The 20,089-nt window shown below is 29.0% G+C and overlaps 2 protein-coding genes across 3 annotated transcripts; both read right to left on the bottom strand.

Moving 5' to 3' along the window:
- Window positions 1–1,584: 1,584 nt before the first annotated feature.
- On the bottom strand, window positions 1,585–2,793 carry Bm17594 (Uncharacterized protein; the record flags this gene model as incomplete). 2 transcript variants are annotated; one of them, XM_043079625.1, is made up of 5 exons in its annotated part: window positions 1,585–1,654; window positions 2,080–2,130; window positions 2,223–2,244; window positions 2,424–2,516; window positions 2,667–2,793. In XM_043079625.1, the coding sequence occupies 5 exons, from the start codon at window positions 2,791–2,793 to the stop codon at window positions 1,585–1,587; spliced, it is 363 nt and encodes a 120-aa protein (XP_042935559.1). The 2 variants fall into 2 exon arrangements, with proteins under 2 accessions (XP_042935559.1, XP_042935560.1); XM_043079626.1 differs by lacking the exons at window positions 1,585–1,654; window positions 2,080–2,130; window positions 2,223–2,244 and having other exon boundaries at window positions 2,416–2,516.
- Window positions 2,794–7,989: 5,196 nt separating this feature from the next.
- On the bottom strand, window positions 7,990–15,087 carry Bma-asd-2 (the record flags this gene model as incomplete). The annotated part of the gene is made up of 10 exons (XM_043079624.1): window positions 7,990–8,072; window positions 9,508–9,704; window positions 9,864–10,114; window positions 10,232–10,417; window positions 10,723–10,866; window positions 11,005–11,121; window positions 11,517–11,650; window positions 11,893–12,018; window positions 12,807–12,882; window positions 15,079–15,087. 10 exons carry the CDS (start codon window positions 15,085–15,087, stop codon window positions 7,990–7,992), a joined length of 1,323 nt encoding a protein of 440 aa, XP_042935558.1.
- Window positions 15,088–20,089: the final 5,002 nt, after the last annotated feature.

Raw genomic sequence — 20,089 nt, 5'->3', positions numbered from 1 at the left:
TTATTATATTTACTTCAATTTATTTTGAATTGTATTGCTTAAAAGTTTAAGCTTAATTTGATCATTTTTTGCTATTTTGAACCATTCCTTTCGCCCCCACATCTATTCACTAAGCTATGAAATCCTTTCAAAAAGCTTTCATTCTCGTCGATCTTTTCTGCTATAGCAATTTCAACAACATTCTCGACCACAACACAACAATCTCTCGATGAAGACCTCTTACTTTATAACAATTCTCGAGAGTGTTCGGTCATATCTTACTCATCGGATGAAGCCCTACTCTATACATTTCTACCTACATACATTCTCTCACTGAGCAGTAATTGATAGCTTCAAGAAAGAAAAAAAAAAAAAAAACAATTAAAGTGAACTTTTTTTGATGAAGAAATTCACTTATTTATCTTTTTGTGATTCATTGGTATTTTGCTAATTATAAAAGTAAAATTTCAGGTATTTTTTTATTGAAACCATAGAAAATAAATAAACAATTTAACAAATTTGAAACATTAAAATTAAAAATCAAAATAATATTTCTAATCAAAATTAGCCATATACTAATGATACACCAATTGACGGCAAATCATCACAAATATTCTGTACACATTTATTTCAAAAGAATAATTTCAAAGTTTCAAAGAGAATGAAATGATCATCGATGTAACTAACAACAGTGAAAATAAATGTCATGCAGGAGAATGTGCAAGCAAGCTTGCATAATTTGAAGCACAACTGACTTACAATGAAATCTGAGATATTCATTCATGTACGTTAGCTTAGTTTCGTCGTAAGTATATTTCGAAGTGCGACAAACAAATTAATAATAGAAACTGAATACTTGAAGAACTAAAGTCTCGTTGAAACTCACACTCCTCTTCTGTTCGAGAATACTTCAAATGCGAAAAAAAAAGAAGGCAATGTCCAACTAGGTACAGTCCAATTCTTTGTTATTTAAGATTTCAAAATTTATTTCAATAATTTCTCATTAGCTTCAAGTAAACAACCCCGCCACAGTTCCCCTTCTTGAAAACCTAACACCTACCGACTTACCCATGTGACACTGAGGCAAATATTACGCAAACATCAACTCTCGTCTTCCCTCTCTTCCCCAGTATTCCCAGTTATTTCTCGACCTGAATTCGATAGACGACAAATTCAGTAGCATATTAGTACCGATACCAGTGAAAAAGGAAGCCCTGGATTTTCATTTTGGGTGTTTTCCCCACCAGTTATGGTAACTTCGTCACTTCCGTATGAACCAACGACAATTCCACCATCTCCAAGACGACAACCCGGCATATGAATTTGATGGATATGTAAAACAAGAATCGATAGACATTTTATTGTGCGTTTGAACTTCTCTTGCAAAATATTTAACTTGAACATGAATGATTGTATTCACTAGGATCACATATTCACTCTCGCCATAGGATCAATTTTCGGATTGCTTGGTCACTCGATCTCGACTTCTCGATTATCCGACCAACACCAGTCATTTGATTGCTCGACCACCCGGCAACCAACCCTACACTCGACTGGCCATCCGAACTCGATCCATCGATTAGGAATGACCACGGATCATATCACTTATGATTGCACCGTCACGCGGAACTGCTGAGTACTATTCATGACAAAAAGCTTGAATGATGGATAAAATCTGGAAAACTGACGATACATACATGTCATAGATTACTGATCACTTACCGAAATGGCAATTGCACTGGTCTCGATGTTAATAAGCGATTTCCGTCGAGATTTTCAGGAATCGGCAAGTGTGTGTAAATTAAATTTCCTGTTCCCCAAAGCGCGTTAGAGTGCCACACTTATAACACAATTTCCCGAGACTCAAGTAAACTAAAAAAAAATTCCAAGTAACTTTAACATACTGGGAGGGATGGCAGGCGATTTAGCTTATCCTGTTGTTCTTGCGATCCGACGATGTTAACTTCCTGCAAGTATTCCGAGATAGCAGACCTTTTCAGTCAGGTTTTTGCATAATTTCTGATATTCGAAGACCTCCCCAATTGCAACAATCTTCGCATGAATTTGTTTTATCAATAAAGCAATCTTGAAATCATGTACCTTGATGTTGCTACCTTGATGTTACTTGACAGGAATACACCGATTTTTGGGCTGGAAAAAAAAAAGTTACATTTGCAAAATTAGAATGTTGCACTCACTAATGATGCATGGTACTCTTTACAATTAACTCATTTCCAAAAAACCTTCTGCACACACCTGCCGATCCTGAAATAACCTCAAATTTAACCTGATAGATAGCTTCATAAAACTTTAGCGATTTAATGAAAAAAAAACCTTACGACTTAGACAAGCGGCTTAAATCTTCAACATTTTAGTAATCAGAGCTATTATTACACCAGGAAATCTTGGTTGACAACCTCTTCGTGTCGAGAAACCTTACAAACCGCAGTTTTTACGGAAACTGCCATTCACTGTTTGCCCTGAAATCCGTGTGTGAACCATCAATTCCGGTCCTGATTTCAAGCCACTCCATTCGTCTGAATGCTTTAAAATTTCCAATTAGCTCATCCGACCAATTTACCCATTAGACAGATCCGCCACATGAATTCATACCTTGGACGATTCGTGAAGTTCGGAAGCCCTACCAACTCACCGCCCAACCCTTGCCCAATCAGCTCATAGTCTACCTACCCGCAGAGATTCGTTTCTCCAAGCTTTGCCAACCAAAAACGTGATCCTCTGCCCAACTTTTGCCAAAGCAAACCTCTCCAACTCACTCGCCCATACTGCCGCAATGCTTATGCCCGCAACCATTTCAACCGATATCTAACCTCTACCCAACCCACGGGATGCCCGTCACGTCGTTACCCATCACTGCCCGTGCAAATGTTGTGACTGGAAGAATCTCATCCTTTATATAGTGGTTGTTTACAAAAGTATAAGCATGGCATGAGAGTTTTCCTTTCTTTTTTTTGTAATTCAGCGAGCTAATAGAACAATAGGAAAATCTGTTTACAATTAAGTATAATTCTCAGAAACAAAGAATTTACAATTATAATTTCTTCAACAAATAATAAGAATGAAGTAAAATGATTGTTCATCATATGATTTCTAAATACATTTCAACAAATTATGTTTTAAATTAAAAACAAAAAAGGGATTGTGAAATTGGAAGATACAATATTTGAAATGCTGGAAGTTTCTAATATTGAAAAAATGATCGGTTGGATGAAATGATTCATCATATTACGTACTGAAATGTTTTGTCAATTTTTTTTTTTTGTTTTTGTTTTTGAAAAATATTCGAAATGAAATAATATTTATGCTCAAAATTTCTGAATTATGAATTTATTTTGGTTATTTCAATATTTTATAAAACATTTTGATTTTCACACAGTAACTCAAAAACTCAAATTATTAGCAATGTTGGCAATTTGGTCGAATTTATTATTCAGCTGAAATGCTTTAAAATATCGAAGGAAAAATTAGTTACATTTGTAGTTAACGCACTTTTTGTGTTAATTTTAAAAATCTATGATAGTATAAAATTTAATTATAAAATTAACATTTTGTATGTATATATACAGTTGATATCAGATGTTACTTATTATTCTATTCGAAATTCTTCAGAGTAAATATTCATAGTTCTAAAGTAAGCAATTTTATACTTTTGTAGAACTAAGAAGTTTTTTTTTTTTTTGCTACTAGTTCTATACTTAATAATACTTTTGATAGCATTCTTTGTACCTGTAATGTGCTTTTCTTATTGTTCATAGTTTTGTACATTTATGATAACTTATCACTGATATCGCATTATCACAATAGGTAAGCTTTATCTAATGAAACTGATATGCTTTTTTGTACATTTGTGATAGATCACTTATCACTGATATCGCATTATCACAATAGGTAAGCTTTATCTAATGAAACTGATATGCTTTTTTGTACATTTGTGATAGATCACTTATCACTGATATTATATTATCACAATAGCTAAGCTTTGTCTAATGAAACTGATATGCTTTTTTGTACATTTGTGATAGATCACTTATCACTGATATTATATTACCACAATAGGTAAGCTTTGTCTTCATTAAACTGATATATTCGTCCCAAGCATTTCTATGATCACATATTGTCCGGAATCATATATTACTAACAGGATTGAATTGTATATTTTCTTCTCAATTTAAACACTTTCCAAGCTCAAAAAAAAGAAAGTAAAATGATTGTGCAATGGTAAATTGCTCATCCATATTTTTATCAGTAATATGTAATTGAAATCGAATTATTGATGAAATTTTAATTTTTTCTGCTAATTCTAAATCTTTCTAAAAATATAAATTGTTCTTCTCATTTTAAGGAGACTTCTTTGGATACTTATCGGAATTACTAAATTATTTGCTATTTTGAACTACTTTTATTTCCACATTAGTAACTTTAACTTTTTCTATTGCTGACTAATTTGCATATATTGATTTGAAATAATCCATAATCTCATTTCTCTTATTCAACCATCGCTTTTCGAACAACAACAAACCAATCAATCTATGAATAATAACTGCTAAGCTTCTTTATAGATGAATGTTGGTTATAGCAGATTCTATCAGTTCAAGCAAATTCGTTTTACGATCATAAATTTTTAAATTCTCAATGCTATCACTTTTCTTTTCATTTCTTTATCTTTATCAGTGTCACAGAAAATTTTTAGGTCAAACAATTATTTTGCCTTCTTATGCACTATTGAGTGGATATTGTAAAAGAAATATAAGTAAATTTTTTAAGTTCAATTTTAAAACAGCAATAAAATCTAAGTTTTTCCTTTTTTTTTTTTTTTCAAATTAAAATAAGAATTTTACATATGATATTCTTTGTTATTTTGAAATATAGAATAACTTATGGTTTAACTGATTTGCAAATTTAGCATATCTGGAAAACAAAACAGTCCAGTTACTAGGGTTACGAAGTTCTAAGTGTAGTTTTGTATCTTAGAAAGTAAAATTTGAAAAAAAAAAAGGTATAAATTGAGAAATCGTCTTCATCTCTCAGTAACATTTCAAAAATTAATTAATTATCAACTAAGTTATTAAATAACTTAGCTGGTTGTGATACATTTCCTACAAAATGTTATCTGCATAGAAATAATGGATCTGTAAAATATATTATGACGGAATTTGAGGAAAAAGTCTTGGCAAATATTCTTTGGATATAAAAGTTTTGTAGAAGAAATTCGGGTAAGTGTATTCTTTCAATTATAACTGTAATTTTCTGTAACGGAACTGTAAACAAGAAAGAAGAAAAAATTTCTATGACAATTTTTATTATTTCCACTAAAAAAAAAAAAATTAGAATTCAAAAAAAAAATTAAGTAAAATTCATTGATCAAGGCAAATTTTAATACAAAAAACAATTGAACAATGGGGAAAAAAAAAAACTCAAAATACAAAGAGTGCATCTTTTAAAAGGCACAGAAAGAAAAACATATATAACAAAAAAGAGGAAAAAAGAAAAAAAAAAAAAACTGATGAAAAACACCCAAGGAGGTTTCACGCATAACAGCGATCAAGGTGTGCAAATATGATAATTAATGATTAAAACAATTGTGGACAGTAAGACTTAATAAGCAAACAAAGCACAAGCATATAAAATGACAATGATAAATAGAAATTGAAGAGAAAATACTGAAAATCAAAATAAGCATAGTATATTGTTAATTAAAATTAGAACTTTTTTGAAGAGTTAATGAGATGGAGAAGTAAGTAGATAGTTCCAACGGATTCCTTCAAACGAAATGAATTCTTTTTTCAAATCATACTTTTTTAATAGATTTTAATATTTGATTGTTTTATTAGAGTTTCGTAAATTGAAATATCTATCAATTTATTGCAAATATTGATATTAAAATGAATTGTTGAAGAGAGAGAGAAGGAAGGAAGGAAGGTAGAAAGGAAGCAAAAATTCTTTCTTTCATGGGATACTTACTATCGGATCCGCAGGCACTTCAAGGCATTTTTGAAGAGAGACTACAAAAAAGGAAAAAAAAAAAAAAAAAAAACAAACAAACAACAATTTAGATAGATAGGAGAGAAAAGGAATATAAGAGTAAAAAATGTGAAAAACAAAAATTTTGGGCACCAATTTCCTCAACATTTATATATATATACATTAAGCAAATAAAAAAGAGAAAATATACAGTTACTGCTAATTCATTATGCTTATAGATATTCATTATCATTTAAAAAAAAAAAAAAAATCTAAAAAAGTTCATTCGTTTAAACTGAAAATTCTCTATCTAAACTTAAATTTGTTTAACCAATTCTTATGATACATATAAATGAATCTAGCCTATCAAATTTTTCATCCCTAAAAGAAATTATAAAGACTAAAGAGAAGAAAATTATGGTCTGAGGAATAGGTGAAGCCAAGAAACTAAGAATTTGAGTAAGTTAACCTTGTTTAGACTACTGTAAACATGAATACTCAAGTAGTAATATTGATCAATAAATAAATGAATTAATTCAAAATATAGTTGATATACGACGTTAATAAAGAAGCATAAGGTTGCTAATAAAGACTTATTTTTGACTTACTTTTTTTAAGCTACTTTTCTTGCTCTTCTAAACTAATAATTGAAGTGTATTTTGTCAGCAATAGAGCTAAAAAAAAAAAAAAAAAATAATTTTGAACAATTTGAAGCTAAGAGTCTGAATTTAAAGATGGATTTCAATTCATGATTGTTACAACAAAAAATAATAATACATTATGAAAATTATAAGATTACGCGAGTTTCCGGATCTTCCCACTTTGCTCCTAACAAAATCATCATCCCAACGGAGAAGGAAATGTAAAAACTAAACATGCATTTTGATTTGGAATGTTAGCAATGAAGCTTGATAAAAGCTATTGGATAAAAGATATGCACACAAACCGCTTTTCATAATTTTAATTAAATTTAAAATTATGGAACCAACAAATCCATGATAGAAGCAAGTCCGGAAATTGATTCTTTACAATGTCATGACACTTCATTAAAAAGCGATTTTTCTGGATCATGAATTAGATTAATGTGAAATACAGAACTTGATGATAAACCACATCAATCACCTTATACAATAAAAACTTAGCAAAACTGAAAAAGCATGAGCTAAAATTGCAACAAAGTTTAAATTCATAAAACAAAAATCTAAAAATAAAAGAACTGAACAATGGAATTAAACCCAGCAGATGTGAAGATTCAAAAAAAAAAAAAAAAAGTGGAAATTATGCTAACAAAAAATAATAAAGTTAAGGCACTTAGTGAAAGCGCTACACGACAAATCAGTACGAACAATGATAATAGTAGCAGTAAAAGCAATACTAGTAGTAATAGTAGTAGTAGTAGTAGTAGTTGTAGCTGTAGTTACTAGAAGACTGAAATAATGTTTAAGCATATAACCCAGAAAAATACCTGATCCAAAACAACAATCCTGTAAGGGATATGAGGTTGTTAGTTGTTGTAATTTTATGGTGGTAATTTTATTATAAGATGCATAAGAGGGCAGTTGCGACAATGTTGCTTCTGCCATAAAATACACTTCTGCCATATATTAGCACAACGGCACATCTAGGACTAAGCAAACTGTCTACTAATATTTTAGATTTAGAAGTATTCAAATCAAAAAAGATATGAAATAATTTCTCATCCATCTAAATTTCAAACATAAAGTAAAACAAATCGAAGTAACACAAAAATGACCCAGATGTGCTCATACAAGTTAAAATAGTATTTGTTGGAAAAGAATACGTTAACAGTAAGATGTAAACACAAAATTTTATCACGTGCAATCAGCGCTAGCCAACTATTTCAGATGACATTTTGTGATAAGCTTTCTTTCTTCTACAGGTTACTTCAAATGACAGAGAGTTGAAAACAAACCGTGTTGGTTGGTACTTTGTTTGTTTTTTTTTTTTTTTTTTTTTGCTTTTTTTTTGTGGTAAAGAAGAAGTAAGTTTTGTTTGAAGTGAGAAATTTTATGAAGTGGCTGACTTTCCACTACCATATGGATGGTCCCTGGACTGACCAAGCACACGTCGTTGATTACACAGCATTGCACCTATAAACAATAACTTCTGCAAAAATCTTTCTGGTTAATTTTGGTTAAATGATAATGAATAAGAAGTTAAGGGTTGATTCCCTAAAGCTTACTATGTTAGGGCCTTTGATTAAACAAAAACAATAGTAGGAAAAGAGTGGAGATGAGAGGAAAGGTGAATACTAAATCTTCTATACCAATTCCATCTAAAATTATTTCTGAAACAATAAGATGCAAATCTAACTTCTAAATGTCACATATTCTGTCCTGTTGCCTTTTATCATCTTGGATTAACTAAACTAAAAATCCACTTCATTTCCTTAAATATACTGTTATAATTTACTTTTAAAATCACATGAGAATCACCACTTCCTTTCCTTCCATTCTTGGAAACCTAACTTAACTTCGTAATAAAGATATGACCAAATCAGTGCTATGGTATAAAGTGAATATGAGTGTTACTATTGGGTGAAAAAGTGAAGCCAGCAAACTGGTACCTCGTATAAGTGAGAATAAGTAAATAAGTAACTTAGTAAACAAAAAAAAAGATTGAAGTGAGTATGTCAGTACCAGTGAGATCAAGCGCTAAAATGAGAACTAATTATTTACAGATCAGTAGACATTTACCCATCTGTATGTTTATATTTGTTAATAATTTCTCTGCTATAATATATTCCACTAATATCAATAAATAAATTATCCGCGAAATTGGAAAAACTGTTGTTAATACTTATGAAAGATTGAATAAAATTAAGATATCCTATGTTTTATAGCATATCTTTAATAAAGCTTGTTCATTCGACATACTTATCACAAGCACTTTAAATCTGAACAATTATAAAATCCAATATAGGCCGCTTTCATCTATGGATACTTTTCATCTATGAGTATAAGAGATCAAAAGAAATAGGTGAAGAAACAATATCAGATCTCGAAATACAATAAAAATTTCAGAAAAAAAAAAAACCTGTAGGATATGTCTCAGAAAAGTTGAGATCTGTTACTAATAACAAAAACAATAACATTAAGAGAAAAATCCGAAACGGACAGAATATGAGATGAAAGGAACTAAATAAAGCACTTCAAAAAGATAATTTTTTTAAATACAATCGAGTAAAAATTTGTAAAAAAAAAAAAAAAAATTGGATTATGTGAAAGATCGTCATCTCTTCAACTTAATTAACTAGCAAGAACTGATCGATAAAATAATAGATTTTATCGATCAGCTTTAAATCTTAATCTTGTCACTGCTCTGACTTCAGATTAATATTTTTTTCCTCGTTCTATACAGCTTAAATTTTAATGATTTCAAATAAATTTCATTCAAATTCCGTTCAAGCGTTAACAATTATCCCTTTCCATTACACTTAAAGCTTATTAATGATAAACGTTAACATCCATTCAGGATATCAAAGCTCATTTTCCTGATTTCTCAGTTAAAAAACAATTTACTGACCGGCATGCGATATATCGACTGATGTATAATCGCCGATATATGCATTGGCACCAAGCATGGCAGCCGCAGCCGCAGCTGCATATTGCTGCTGCTGTTGCTGTTGTGCTTGCGCTTGAGCTTGAGCTTGAAGGGTTGCGGCAGTGCTGCTTACCGGTGCTCCATAACCTGCTGCACCCGACGGATCATATGATAACGAGCTGAAAATATTGAAATAAGTTAAAAATTGCTAAATTCTTTTCAAAGATTGCACACGATTACAGTATAGTAACATCCGAAAAGCAAATCAACATGATGCATTAAAGGTAAGAGAACGACCTCAGTACATCTACCACATAAGTTATTACTGAATAACTTACCTGAGGTACAGTTGACCATACTCATTTTGCGCTAATGCTGGATTCTGCAGTAGCTGTGCTGGCAATGTAGCTACAGCAGCTGGTCCTTGTTGTGTGAATGCAGCTGCAACATTTTGTTGCTGATTTGCTACTGCTTGCAATTGTGCTGCAAGAGCTGCGGCTGCTGCGGTTGCAGCAGTAGGTGCAGCACCACGTGAAGGCGACAGAATAATTGGTGCTCCAGTTAAACCAGGTGATCGGAGATTATTCGGCTAAAAAAGGCCATTTATGCAACTACAAATAAAGATAAGGATGATAATTATTAAAAAAAAAAAGCACTACTACAAATTGCTTATTGTAAAATATTTACAAGAAATTCATGAAATCACCTGTGTAGCAGCAAGAGGTAGCGGTGCCATCAGACGAGCTTGTAAAGCAGCCAATGAATTTTTGTTAACTGCAGCCGCAGCTGCAGCTTGCGCAGCAGCTGTTTGATTAACAGTTCCAGATCGATAAGTTCCATTAATGATCGCTAATTCCATCAGCTGTTTACGCTTTAGCTCATCATCGTCTGACTACAAAAACGATCAGTTGAGAAAGCTCTAATGATATCATTTATGAAATGATTTAAAAAATCATGTTAAGTGTATTCCCATTGATTTAATTTGAACAATTCAAAATAACGAGAGGAATATCTACAGCTAGTCATTGTTAATATAACTGAATCACAAAGAGGTTTCAATTGAAAAATTCAAGCTAAAGAAAGCACAAACATATTCAAGAATACTTGGTACCAATATTAAACGATACCATTATTCTTATATCGAAAGTTTAAAGCACATTCAAGATAACATATTATTTCCAGAGGAAATGAACTCACCGAAGGCACAAGTAACTTTTTTACTTCAGCTGCAGCTCGTTTTAATTTTAACAATGCACGATTAGGTGTGTCTTCACACTGTATCAAAACATGTAACTCTTCTGATAAATGTTCCCAGTTAGGTTTTCCGCGGTTTGCTTCTTCCTGCAAATTCAAGATACGAAATTCTTGAAATTTAGATGTAGATAAAATATATATTTATGAATACAATTTTATGAAATTTTAGAAGCTGAAACATGAAATTACTAATCTAAGAGATTAGACATAACAAGAAGTTCAAACCTTAGCTTTATCGCGCATTGAACCCTTGCCACGTACCATTATTTTACAGCCAGTTTCTTGTTCTAGTTGTTTCGCTGTCATACCACGTGGACCCAGTATCCTTCCGACAAAATTATACTGAAAAGAACTTATGAATTAAAAAAAAAAAAAAAAAAACAATAATAGCAACTAAAGAATTTTTTTTTATGCCATTGAAATTTCGCTTCAAATATTGTAAAAAATGAGGATTTTTTTTTAACAACAAAATATATCCGATTATCATTCAATACAGCATTTTATCCATCTGTAACTGAAAATCGAATACGGTCGCATGCCGCCGAAATGAACCGATAAATCATTTTTATTTTTTTATTTTTACTTTACCTTATTACTGATTAAAGATCATACTTCTTTAGAAAGTAAGCCATTGTTATAATGAAACTTTCAGTCAACTCAAATACATGTATAAAAAACACATAAAAATTAATAAGGAAAAGCAGTGTATTGTTTATGAGTTTGACTTAAACACTTACATCTGGATGTTCCTTCACAGGAACAAATATTTTTTCCGTCATGGTGGTAACGTCACCCTCTGGTTCTGGTAAATTTGACATTGCATCCTTTGCAAACTCGAATTGAAATAACGATACTCGAACTCTGCTGATTTCTGTATAAAAAATTTGTAATTGAAATGCTGAATTTTCCAAAAAAAAAAAAAGTCACTTTTAGAATCAGGACTTTCAGTAGGATTACTTTCTATCAAATATAAAAGCATTCTCTCAGATTTGAAAAAAAAAAAAAAAAAAAAACCAAGCCAAAACGTTTGAAATAACATCGACTGCTATTTCATAAATATTACAGATTTACATTATACGGCTATTTCTTCTAAATAAAATAAAATAGAAGAACCTTCTTCAGCGAGACGATCGAGATGATGGAAAACATTAGGGAATGCTTCCAGCTGTTTCTTGTCTTTCAGTAACTGAGCCAAATATTCATACGTATACTGCGTTTTGCTACCACCGCTCAATTTCCCTGAATTAAAATATAAAACTAATTCATGAAAAATTCAAAATAAATATTTTTCTCTTAAAAAAAAAAAAAAAAAAAAGAATTGTTTATAATAGATATTTTTTTAATGCTATATATTTATTTTTTAGCTAAACGTAACATCCAAATAGCAACGGTTTTCAAACACAAAGTGCTGTCTACAGATGTATGGAGGAAGGCACTGAAGATTAGGCATTGATCAGCTAAAAAATCAAATATTCGAATTATAATCAATTAAAATACTTCATTTTTTCTTTATGATCAATTCTGATCAGACTGGTCCTTTCTTCATCAACATATTTAATGAAAATTGGCTCATAACACTCTTTAAAAAAATTTTTTCTTTTCACATGTGATATGACAGCTGATAGAAGATTTGTCTCAAAACATTTTGTCTAAAATGATTCTTCACGAAGACTACATTTCCAATATATTAAACTGTTTCATGATATTTCGTAGAAGGAGACTTACTCATTTGTCCCTCCTTTTCTTACTATTCGACATTTTCCTTCCCTTTTCTTCTCTTGTTACAGTTTAATATTTGATAAATTTTTGAAACTTTAACTGGTTTTGAGTTTAACTTTATGTCGTCAACAATTACAGTAATGACACAAATTATCAATGCAAATGAAACAATTATAATGAGCTTTTGTGATGATAATGATAATGATAGTTTTAGGAGCAGTAGTAATAGCAATAGAAAAAGATAGAAGCAAATAGCGCGCAGTAAGTTATTAAATTTGTTAATATATTATGTAAGTAATTAGGCTTACCATTTGTTGCGGGGGCGTTTGATGATTCTGATTGCGCATGCGGTGAGATTGGCGTGTTTGTTGAGGGTAGGTGCCCCTGCAAAATACCAACAGAGCCAATATTAAATTAAGGAATAGAAAATAAAACTGATATATTACTAAAGATTATGATGGAGAAAAAAAAAAAAAAAAAGAAAGAAAACACTTGTTTGTTAATATTATAATTACCAGTAATCGTTATTATCATAAATTAAAACGCACTGCTTGCTTTTTTCTGTAGCAAAATGTAAGCTTATGTAATGTAGTTAATGGTGTGAAATCCATTTAACTTTTTACAATATTTAAATGCTTGAAAGTATAGGTATCTCCTTCGCACCACATAGCAGCAGCAATAGACAAAAAGAGCTAATAAGTTTGATTTGTTGTAACATTTGCAAAAGTTTTTTAACACTTCACAGCGTGATTCAGCATACCCAAAATTTCAATTTTAATTTAACATCTCGTTCACTTCTTGCTTTTAAAATTGATTTTACGTTGACTCACCTGTCTTTCTTCCCTGTTTTGTTGGGCGGAAAAAATTTCATACTGATGCAATAACCAAAAAAAAAAAATTTTCCTTATATTGCATGAAAAGATGTATTCCCTTTATGAAAATAATCATTTTGTAAATGCAACACACAATTTAGTATGTTTCATCTTACTCAAAAACATAAACACATATATATGCTTTATTCCATGTCTATCACTATGACAATTGAATGTTACAAGAAGTATAATCCAATTGTTTCCTATGAATAATGAAATATCTTCTATCTCTCTACCACTCGCAACACAACCATCTTTTTTATCAATTTTATTTTATTGAATATAATTTTAATTTATATTTTATGTTAAAACTGCAAAGCGCGTTATTTCATAAAAGAAGAAGAAAATCAATTACAGTTTGTTATAGCTCTGAAAATATACACTTCACAGAATTAAAGTGCAGTGCAAATGCAACGAGCATAAAAGCAATGTAAAATGCTGCCATTTATTCTCATAGAATTAAGAACGAAATCGTAATTTTCTATTAAAACAATCCTCTCCCAATTATTATTGTTATTATTATTATTATTATTATTATTATTATTATTATTATTATTATTATTATCATTTTCATTATTATCAATTATCAAGTTATAAACATTGAACTATAATTCTATAATTCTTTCTATATTTCATCTTATCATATTTCTTATCCTGAAATAAATAGTAATTTGAACATTCCATTCTTTTTATGAAATTAATTTCACTTCATTCCTTTTTCCAGGCTCAAAACTAAGACAAATAAACAAATAGCTTAACTAAATCTTTTTATTTCTCATGCATTTAAACACCTGGCCACTGTAATTCAAGCTATCAATATATATCTTATCTTAGAATAGATAATGAGAAATGCAATCATGACTAAATTATTAGATAAATTCAAAAAGTTTTTGATTATAAAAATAAAATGATGTAAGTTGAAAATAGGAAAAAAAAAAAAAAAAAAAGCATAACAAATGAAATGAGGAATTATTTGCAGCCAATATGTGCAAAAATTTATGGAAGAATAATATAGGCAGGCGATGGTGCAATTTGCTTTAATATTTGAAAAAATATTCAGTACAGATGCTCATTTTTGTTTTCAAAAAACAAAAAATAGTACTATTATTATCTTTTTATCTAAACAAATTTTCCTATCCTAAGATAATCATTCAATAAAATTTTTTCAGAGACTAAATGATTAATTGAACGTATCAAATAGCTAATCCGAAATGAACGATAAAATAACTAATTGACATTAACAATATTAATGCTATGTATATATATATATATATATATAAGGGGATCAAATTTAGACAATCCAAGTTGAGTATTCTTATCAACTGAAATGATAATGTAATTTAGTCTTAAAGGGGATCAAATTTAGACAATCCAAGTTGAGTATTCTTATCAACTGAAATGATAATGTAATTTAGTCTTAAAGGGGATCAAATTTAGACAATCCAAGTTGAGTATTCTTACCAACTGAAATGATAATGTAATTTAGTCTTAAAGGGGATCAAATTTAGACAATCCAAGTTGAGTATTCTTATCAACTGAAATGATAATGTAATTTAGTCTTATCTATTATCTGTTATTCATATCTGCTTAAGCTCTCTATGTTTCAAAATTTCGAAAAAAAAAAGTTATTGGTGTAATTGCTTAATGTTTGCAAAATTTTTCTTAAAATCAATAAAATTTTATCAAATAAAAAAAAGAATAAACATACGTTTTCCATTGTTTATATGCACATATCATTCATTAATCAGGACTAGCGAATTTACAGTTTCGTTTGTCGCTGTCTAAAAAAGAAAAAATATATAAGAGCTTTTTTTATCCGTCGTCATTTTAATCGGTTTTTTTTTTTTTTTAAATTATCATTAGAAAAACGAATATCGAATAAGGTAAGAACAAATAAAATTAATATCTGATTAAACAAAATGATAGTTCAATTGTTGAAATAGCAGAATTATTACATTAGGTAAGGACACGTGTACTTTTTTTATTTATTGAATTTGTCTGTCCTATTTACTTCATTGGTATTGGCATGGTATAAATTAAAAAAATTAAATAAAAGTTTCATTTTATCAACAAATCAGATGCTAAAGTGTAAAAATCAAATTTAAAATACATTCATCAAAGTTGGTACAAAAAAAAAAAAAAAGGAGAGAAAAATAGGGAGACGTGAACCTCAACAAAGTCAAGGTCAGCAAAAGATCACAGCGCAATCACCAGTGACATCTTTTACGTTTTCGTTTAACCTCTTCTTCATCATTAACTCTCTTTCTATTCTTTCTCTTTATTCTACTTCTGTTGAAAGAATAAAAAGTTGAAATTTACTAGCATTGATCAAAATGAAAGAATATCAAAACTATTGTAGTAGACTTCTAAGCAAGTGTTTTGTATTTTAAAACAAATCAAAATGAAAAAAAAAAAAAAGACAGAAAAATTCTAAAATTAGCAGAAATAAATGAGTTGTTGCGTTTATTTTAAAGACTCAAAATCAAACATTTTCAAATGACACTCACTTTAAAGAAAAAAAAAAAAAACGAAAAAACATTCCATTGGAAAAGGAAAAAACGAAAAAAAAAAAAAAAAACTTCTGAAAGAAAGTGAGAAGTAAAAAAGATTTAAAATTGTTGAAAAATGAAAAATTTATTTTTGCTACCTTAAGAAATCTTTCTCATCAATATGATATCACAATATATTAAAACATCTGGAATTTCAGTACATTACGGCTGCTGCTAATTTCTTTGAAAAGCTTTAAAAATTTTTTTTTTTTTTTTTTTTCACGCAGGGACAGATAAAGTAGTAGTTAGTGTGGATTTTATTACTCAAAAAAAAAAAATAAATAAATAAATAAATAAATAAAAAGATGAAAATGAAAATAAAGTAAACAATATTTCCATAAATACATACATATATGAATAAAAAAGCCACTGAAAATTTTACCTTTCTTTACTGAAATTTCCATGTTAATTTTAGAGAATTAAAAAAGCAAAAAAAAAAAAAAAAAGGATATTTGAAATTAATAGCTATCTCATAATAATAACATTACTATCACCACCATCATCATTATCATGTTAAGAAAGAAAAAATCTATCCTCTTGATGTTCGCTTGAAAGTTTTTGTAATCTGAAAGGAGAACAAGAAAGGAATCTTGAATATACTACTACCCTACTGAAACAACTAAAAACAAAAAAAAAAAAAAAAAAAGAAAAAATTTAAACAAGAAAAAAAAAAAGGGTTAACGAGTTTTATATAAATGACAAGTCTTCCTTCTTCTTTTTTTCTTTTAACGATCAGATGCTATCAACAAAACATTCATGATTTGGTTTTGGAAGAAAATGTATAGCAAAAGAGGCAAAAAGAGGAATATACAAATGACTGAAAGAAATAGATTCTATTTTACCGGAAATTCCTGATGTAATTTAAATATTATAAGTGAAGTTTAAAAAATTCAAATTAAATGTACCAGTTTTTTTTTTTTTGTCACCTTAAATAGAATTAATGCAATGCAAACAAAATTTTGCCGATTTTTCACCAATTAATATTGCTTTTGCGTTTTTTTTTTTTTTTTTTTTTTTTTCATATAACATTCGAATTTTTAAATTATTGACGCTAATCAGACAATATTTTTTTTTTTTTTTTTAAATCATTTAAAATTCACTATCCCTCGTCTAATGATCAGACAATTTCGATTATGGAAATTATGGAAGAAATAAAATAGTAGCTAAATATAGAAAGCAGTGTTTGATACTAAAAAATTTCAATCATTTTTCCGTCCTGTAAACTAATTCAGTAAGATATAATCAATTACTGATAATATATTAGACATTTCATATTGTACAGATTTTCAAATTAAATTGAAAAGAATTTAAAAGCCCAGAGAGAATAGATCCATTTATTAGCGATGTGCACCAAACACAAAATGCTTCCTGTAACTCCGGAAATTCTTGCTTGCTAAGTGCCAGGAAATGTGGAATGTTTAAAATTATAAACTTAGTTGAAGGGCAATAAAAATTGTATCACAAATACCAGCAAAACTAAAATAAATATTAAACTAAGCTATTACATCTAACCAATGAGATGAAAAGAAAAGAAAAGAAAACGGTTAACGAGTCAAATACATCGGTCACTTTTGATACACTCAATGATGTCATCCATCAGACAATTAAATTAATGATTACAACTCCTACAAGGAACTGAAATTTCATAACTTAATCTGAACTGTTTAAAGTAGGAAGAATCTTCAAAGAGTAGCAATGATGTGTCTTGAAAAATTTGAACAGCTGGTTTGTTTGAAAAATATGTAAGAAAAAATTTTTTTTTTCGATTTAAAAATTGAGAACAGATGACGTGACGTGTTCCTTTCTATCTTTGAATGGATAAGTCAAAGAGAGCATAAATGTAATTTTTTTTTTTTTTTTGTAATTTAATAAGCATACATCTTACTAATAAAACCAGTGCAAATCCTTCTAATGTACTTTTCCATTCAAGATTTCCTCCTAAGGTCAACCAACCACTGTTAGTAGGTGTAAAAAGCAATTCCAACAAAATTGGCTAACATCTTTTCTCGCTGAAAAAAAAAAAAAAAAAAAAAATTAGTAAAGAAGATTAGTAAAATAAAATTAGTAAAAAAAAAAGAAAAAAAAAAGTAAAATAAACATAAAAATATATAAGGCATCATAAAATAAAAATACAAATAAAGTTTGAAAAAGCTTCGAAACTATGCAGCAGGTATTATTCATATCACATAATTAATAGCTTTATTTTTTTTTACAAAATGTTAAGCTTTTTAATCCAGTATGGAAGCTTAATCGATAAATCTGAGTTAACAACCTAAAAACCATTTATTTATTTATTTGTTGATTATTTAATTCGAATGCAATATATTATTGAAGAGGAACAATTGAATAATTTTAGAAATGGTATATTAGTAAATGAATGAGAAATGCAAATAATACAAAACGAATTTAACAAATCCTATCACTTAACAATTCATTTTAAAAATTACAAATTGATATATCTATGAAATTGAATTTTGTGGTGCAAAAAAATATTGAAACATATATATATATATATACTTCATCTTATTTTATTTCATTGCCTACAGTGGAATAAAAGAATTCATGTAACCTTCTTCCTCTTTTCATTTTAGTGATGAAGAAAAGATTTGTGAAAAAGATGCTAAAAAACAAGTTTGTAATGAAGAAGAAATTACTTCAAAAAAAAAAAAAAAAAAAAAAATGACAGAAAAGAGAAGTAAATAAAAAAATATACTATTATCGCAATATGGATAGATAGATAGATAGATAGATACATGGATATATTAAAACTGCTAGTGCTACCTACCACTTTAGCTCTTGATTAATCGTTAATCGCTTTATGTTAATGCTGCGTAAATAATCAAATTAACCTTGTCGCAGAAGAATAAACGGAAAGATTTATACACAGGGACAGAGAGAAGGAGAGAGAGAGAGAGGGAGAGAGAGAGAGAGGGAGAGAGAGAGAGAGAGGGAGAGAGAGAGAGAGAGGGAGAGAGAGGGAAAAAAAGAGAAATTCTGTTCTGCTGTAATCTGCATGATAAGTATCTATTTATCGAAGCGGAAACTTTCAATCTTTTATACATGGATGGGTTATTTGAACAAAGCATAGATAGCATTTCTATTATTCATGTTTCTTTTTTTTTTTAAAAAAAGTAGCTTGTTCACATTAATAAATGAAATGATATAACATCAGATTAGTTAACAATACACACCTATTCATAATTGTCATTGTCATTTAGCATATGTCAACCGTTATTTATTATTCACAAATAATTGATAGTATGCAAATGAAAAGGTTGAAGGTAGTGATTATCATTCAATCATATGACAAATATTATTCACTCTATCTATCGCTATTATTAATTATTGGAAATGTCATCATCAAAATCAAAAAAAACATTTCAATATCAAACTATCACCAGAGCTGCAAAACTTGAAACATAATTTATATTATTATGATTATTATTGAATATCATCCTTGTCAAATAGTAAGTTATACAAGTCATCCAAGTCATCATGAAAAGTAGTATAAAATGAAAGGATAACAGCTAAAGGTTCAAAATAAACACAAAAAGATATAAATGTCATTGTTTTAACACAAAAAAAGAAATTCAAGAAAAACAACATTAAATATTTGGGGCATATTCAATATATCGAATGGAACAAAACTAATTAATCTTTCTATGTTTTCTAAAGCATGCTATATCTCTCGATGTATCAACAGAGAGAAACATATATACAAGGCTAACTCTGAGTCCCAATACTCAAAAAGTTTATAGTTTTTTTCATTCCGATCTAGCTTGGCCATGCAAAACAAATAAGAAATGTCCAAATAAAAATTGCATTCAGTTAGGCTAAGAAGTTATTAAATGCCAAGAATAGTTGACAAACAAAAATGACAAATTGATAAGTGTAAATTAGGTATTCGAGGAAAATATTAAACTACTAACACATTAATTTTTTTTTTTTTATTCAGAAGATCAAAAATAAATTAAATTCTCTTAATTCATAAGAAATGAAAATTAAAATTCCAAAAATCATTTCACATTATAGTGCAGGAAATAAAGCAAAAATATTTTATCATTACCTAAAAATATACAAACGCTTTGTCTTAGTTAAATTTAGTGAAAGCAAAATTGACGATAATAAAATCATATCGATAATCTTACAACTGAACAGTTTAACTCTATG

This window comes from Brugia malayi (assembly GCF_000002995.4).
Source record: "Brugia malayi strain FR3 genome assembly, contig: Bm_v4_Chr3_scaffold_001, whole genome shotgun sequence".
Taxonomy (NCBI): domain Eukaryota; kingdom Metazoa; phylum Nematoda; class Chromadorea; order Rhabditida; family Onchocercidae; genus Brugia; species Brugia malayi.
This window is presented reverse-complemented; position numbering and strand designations above follow the sequence as displayed.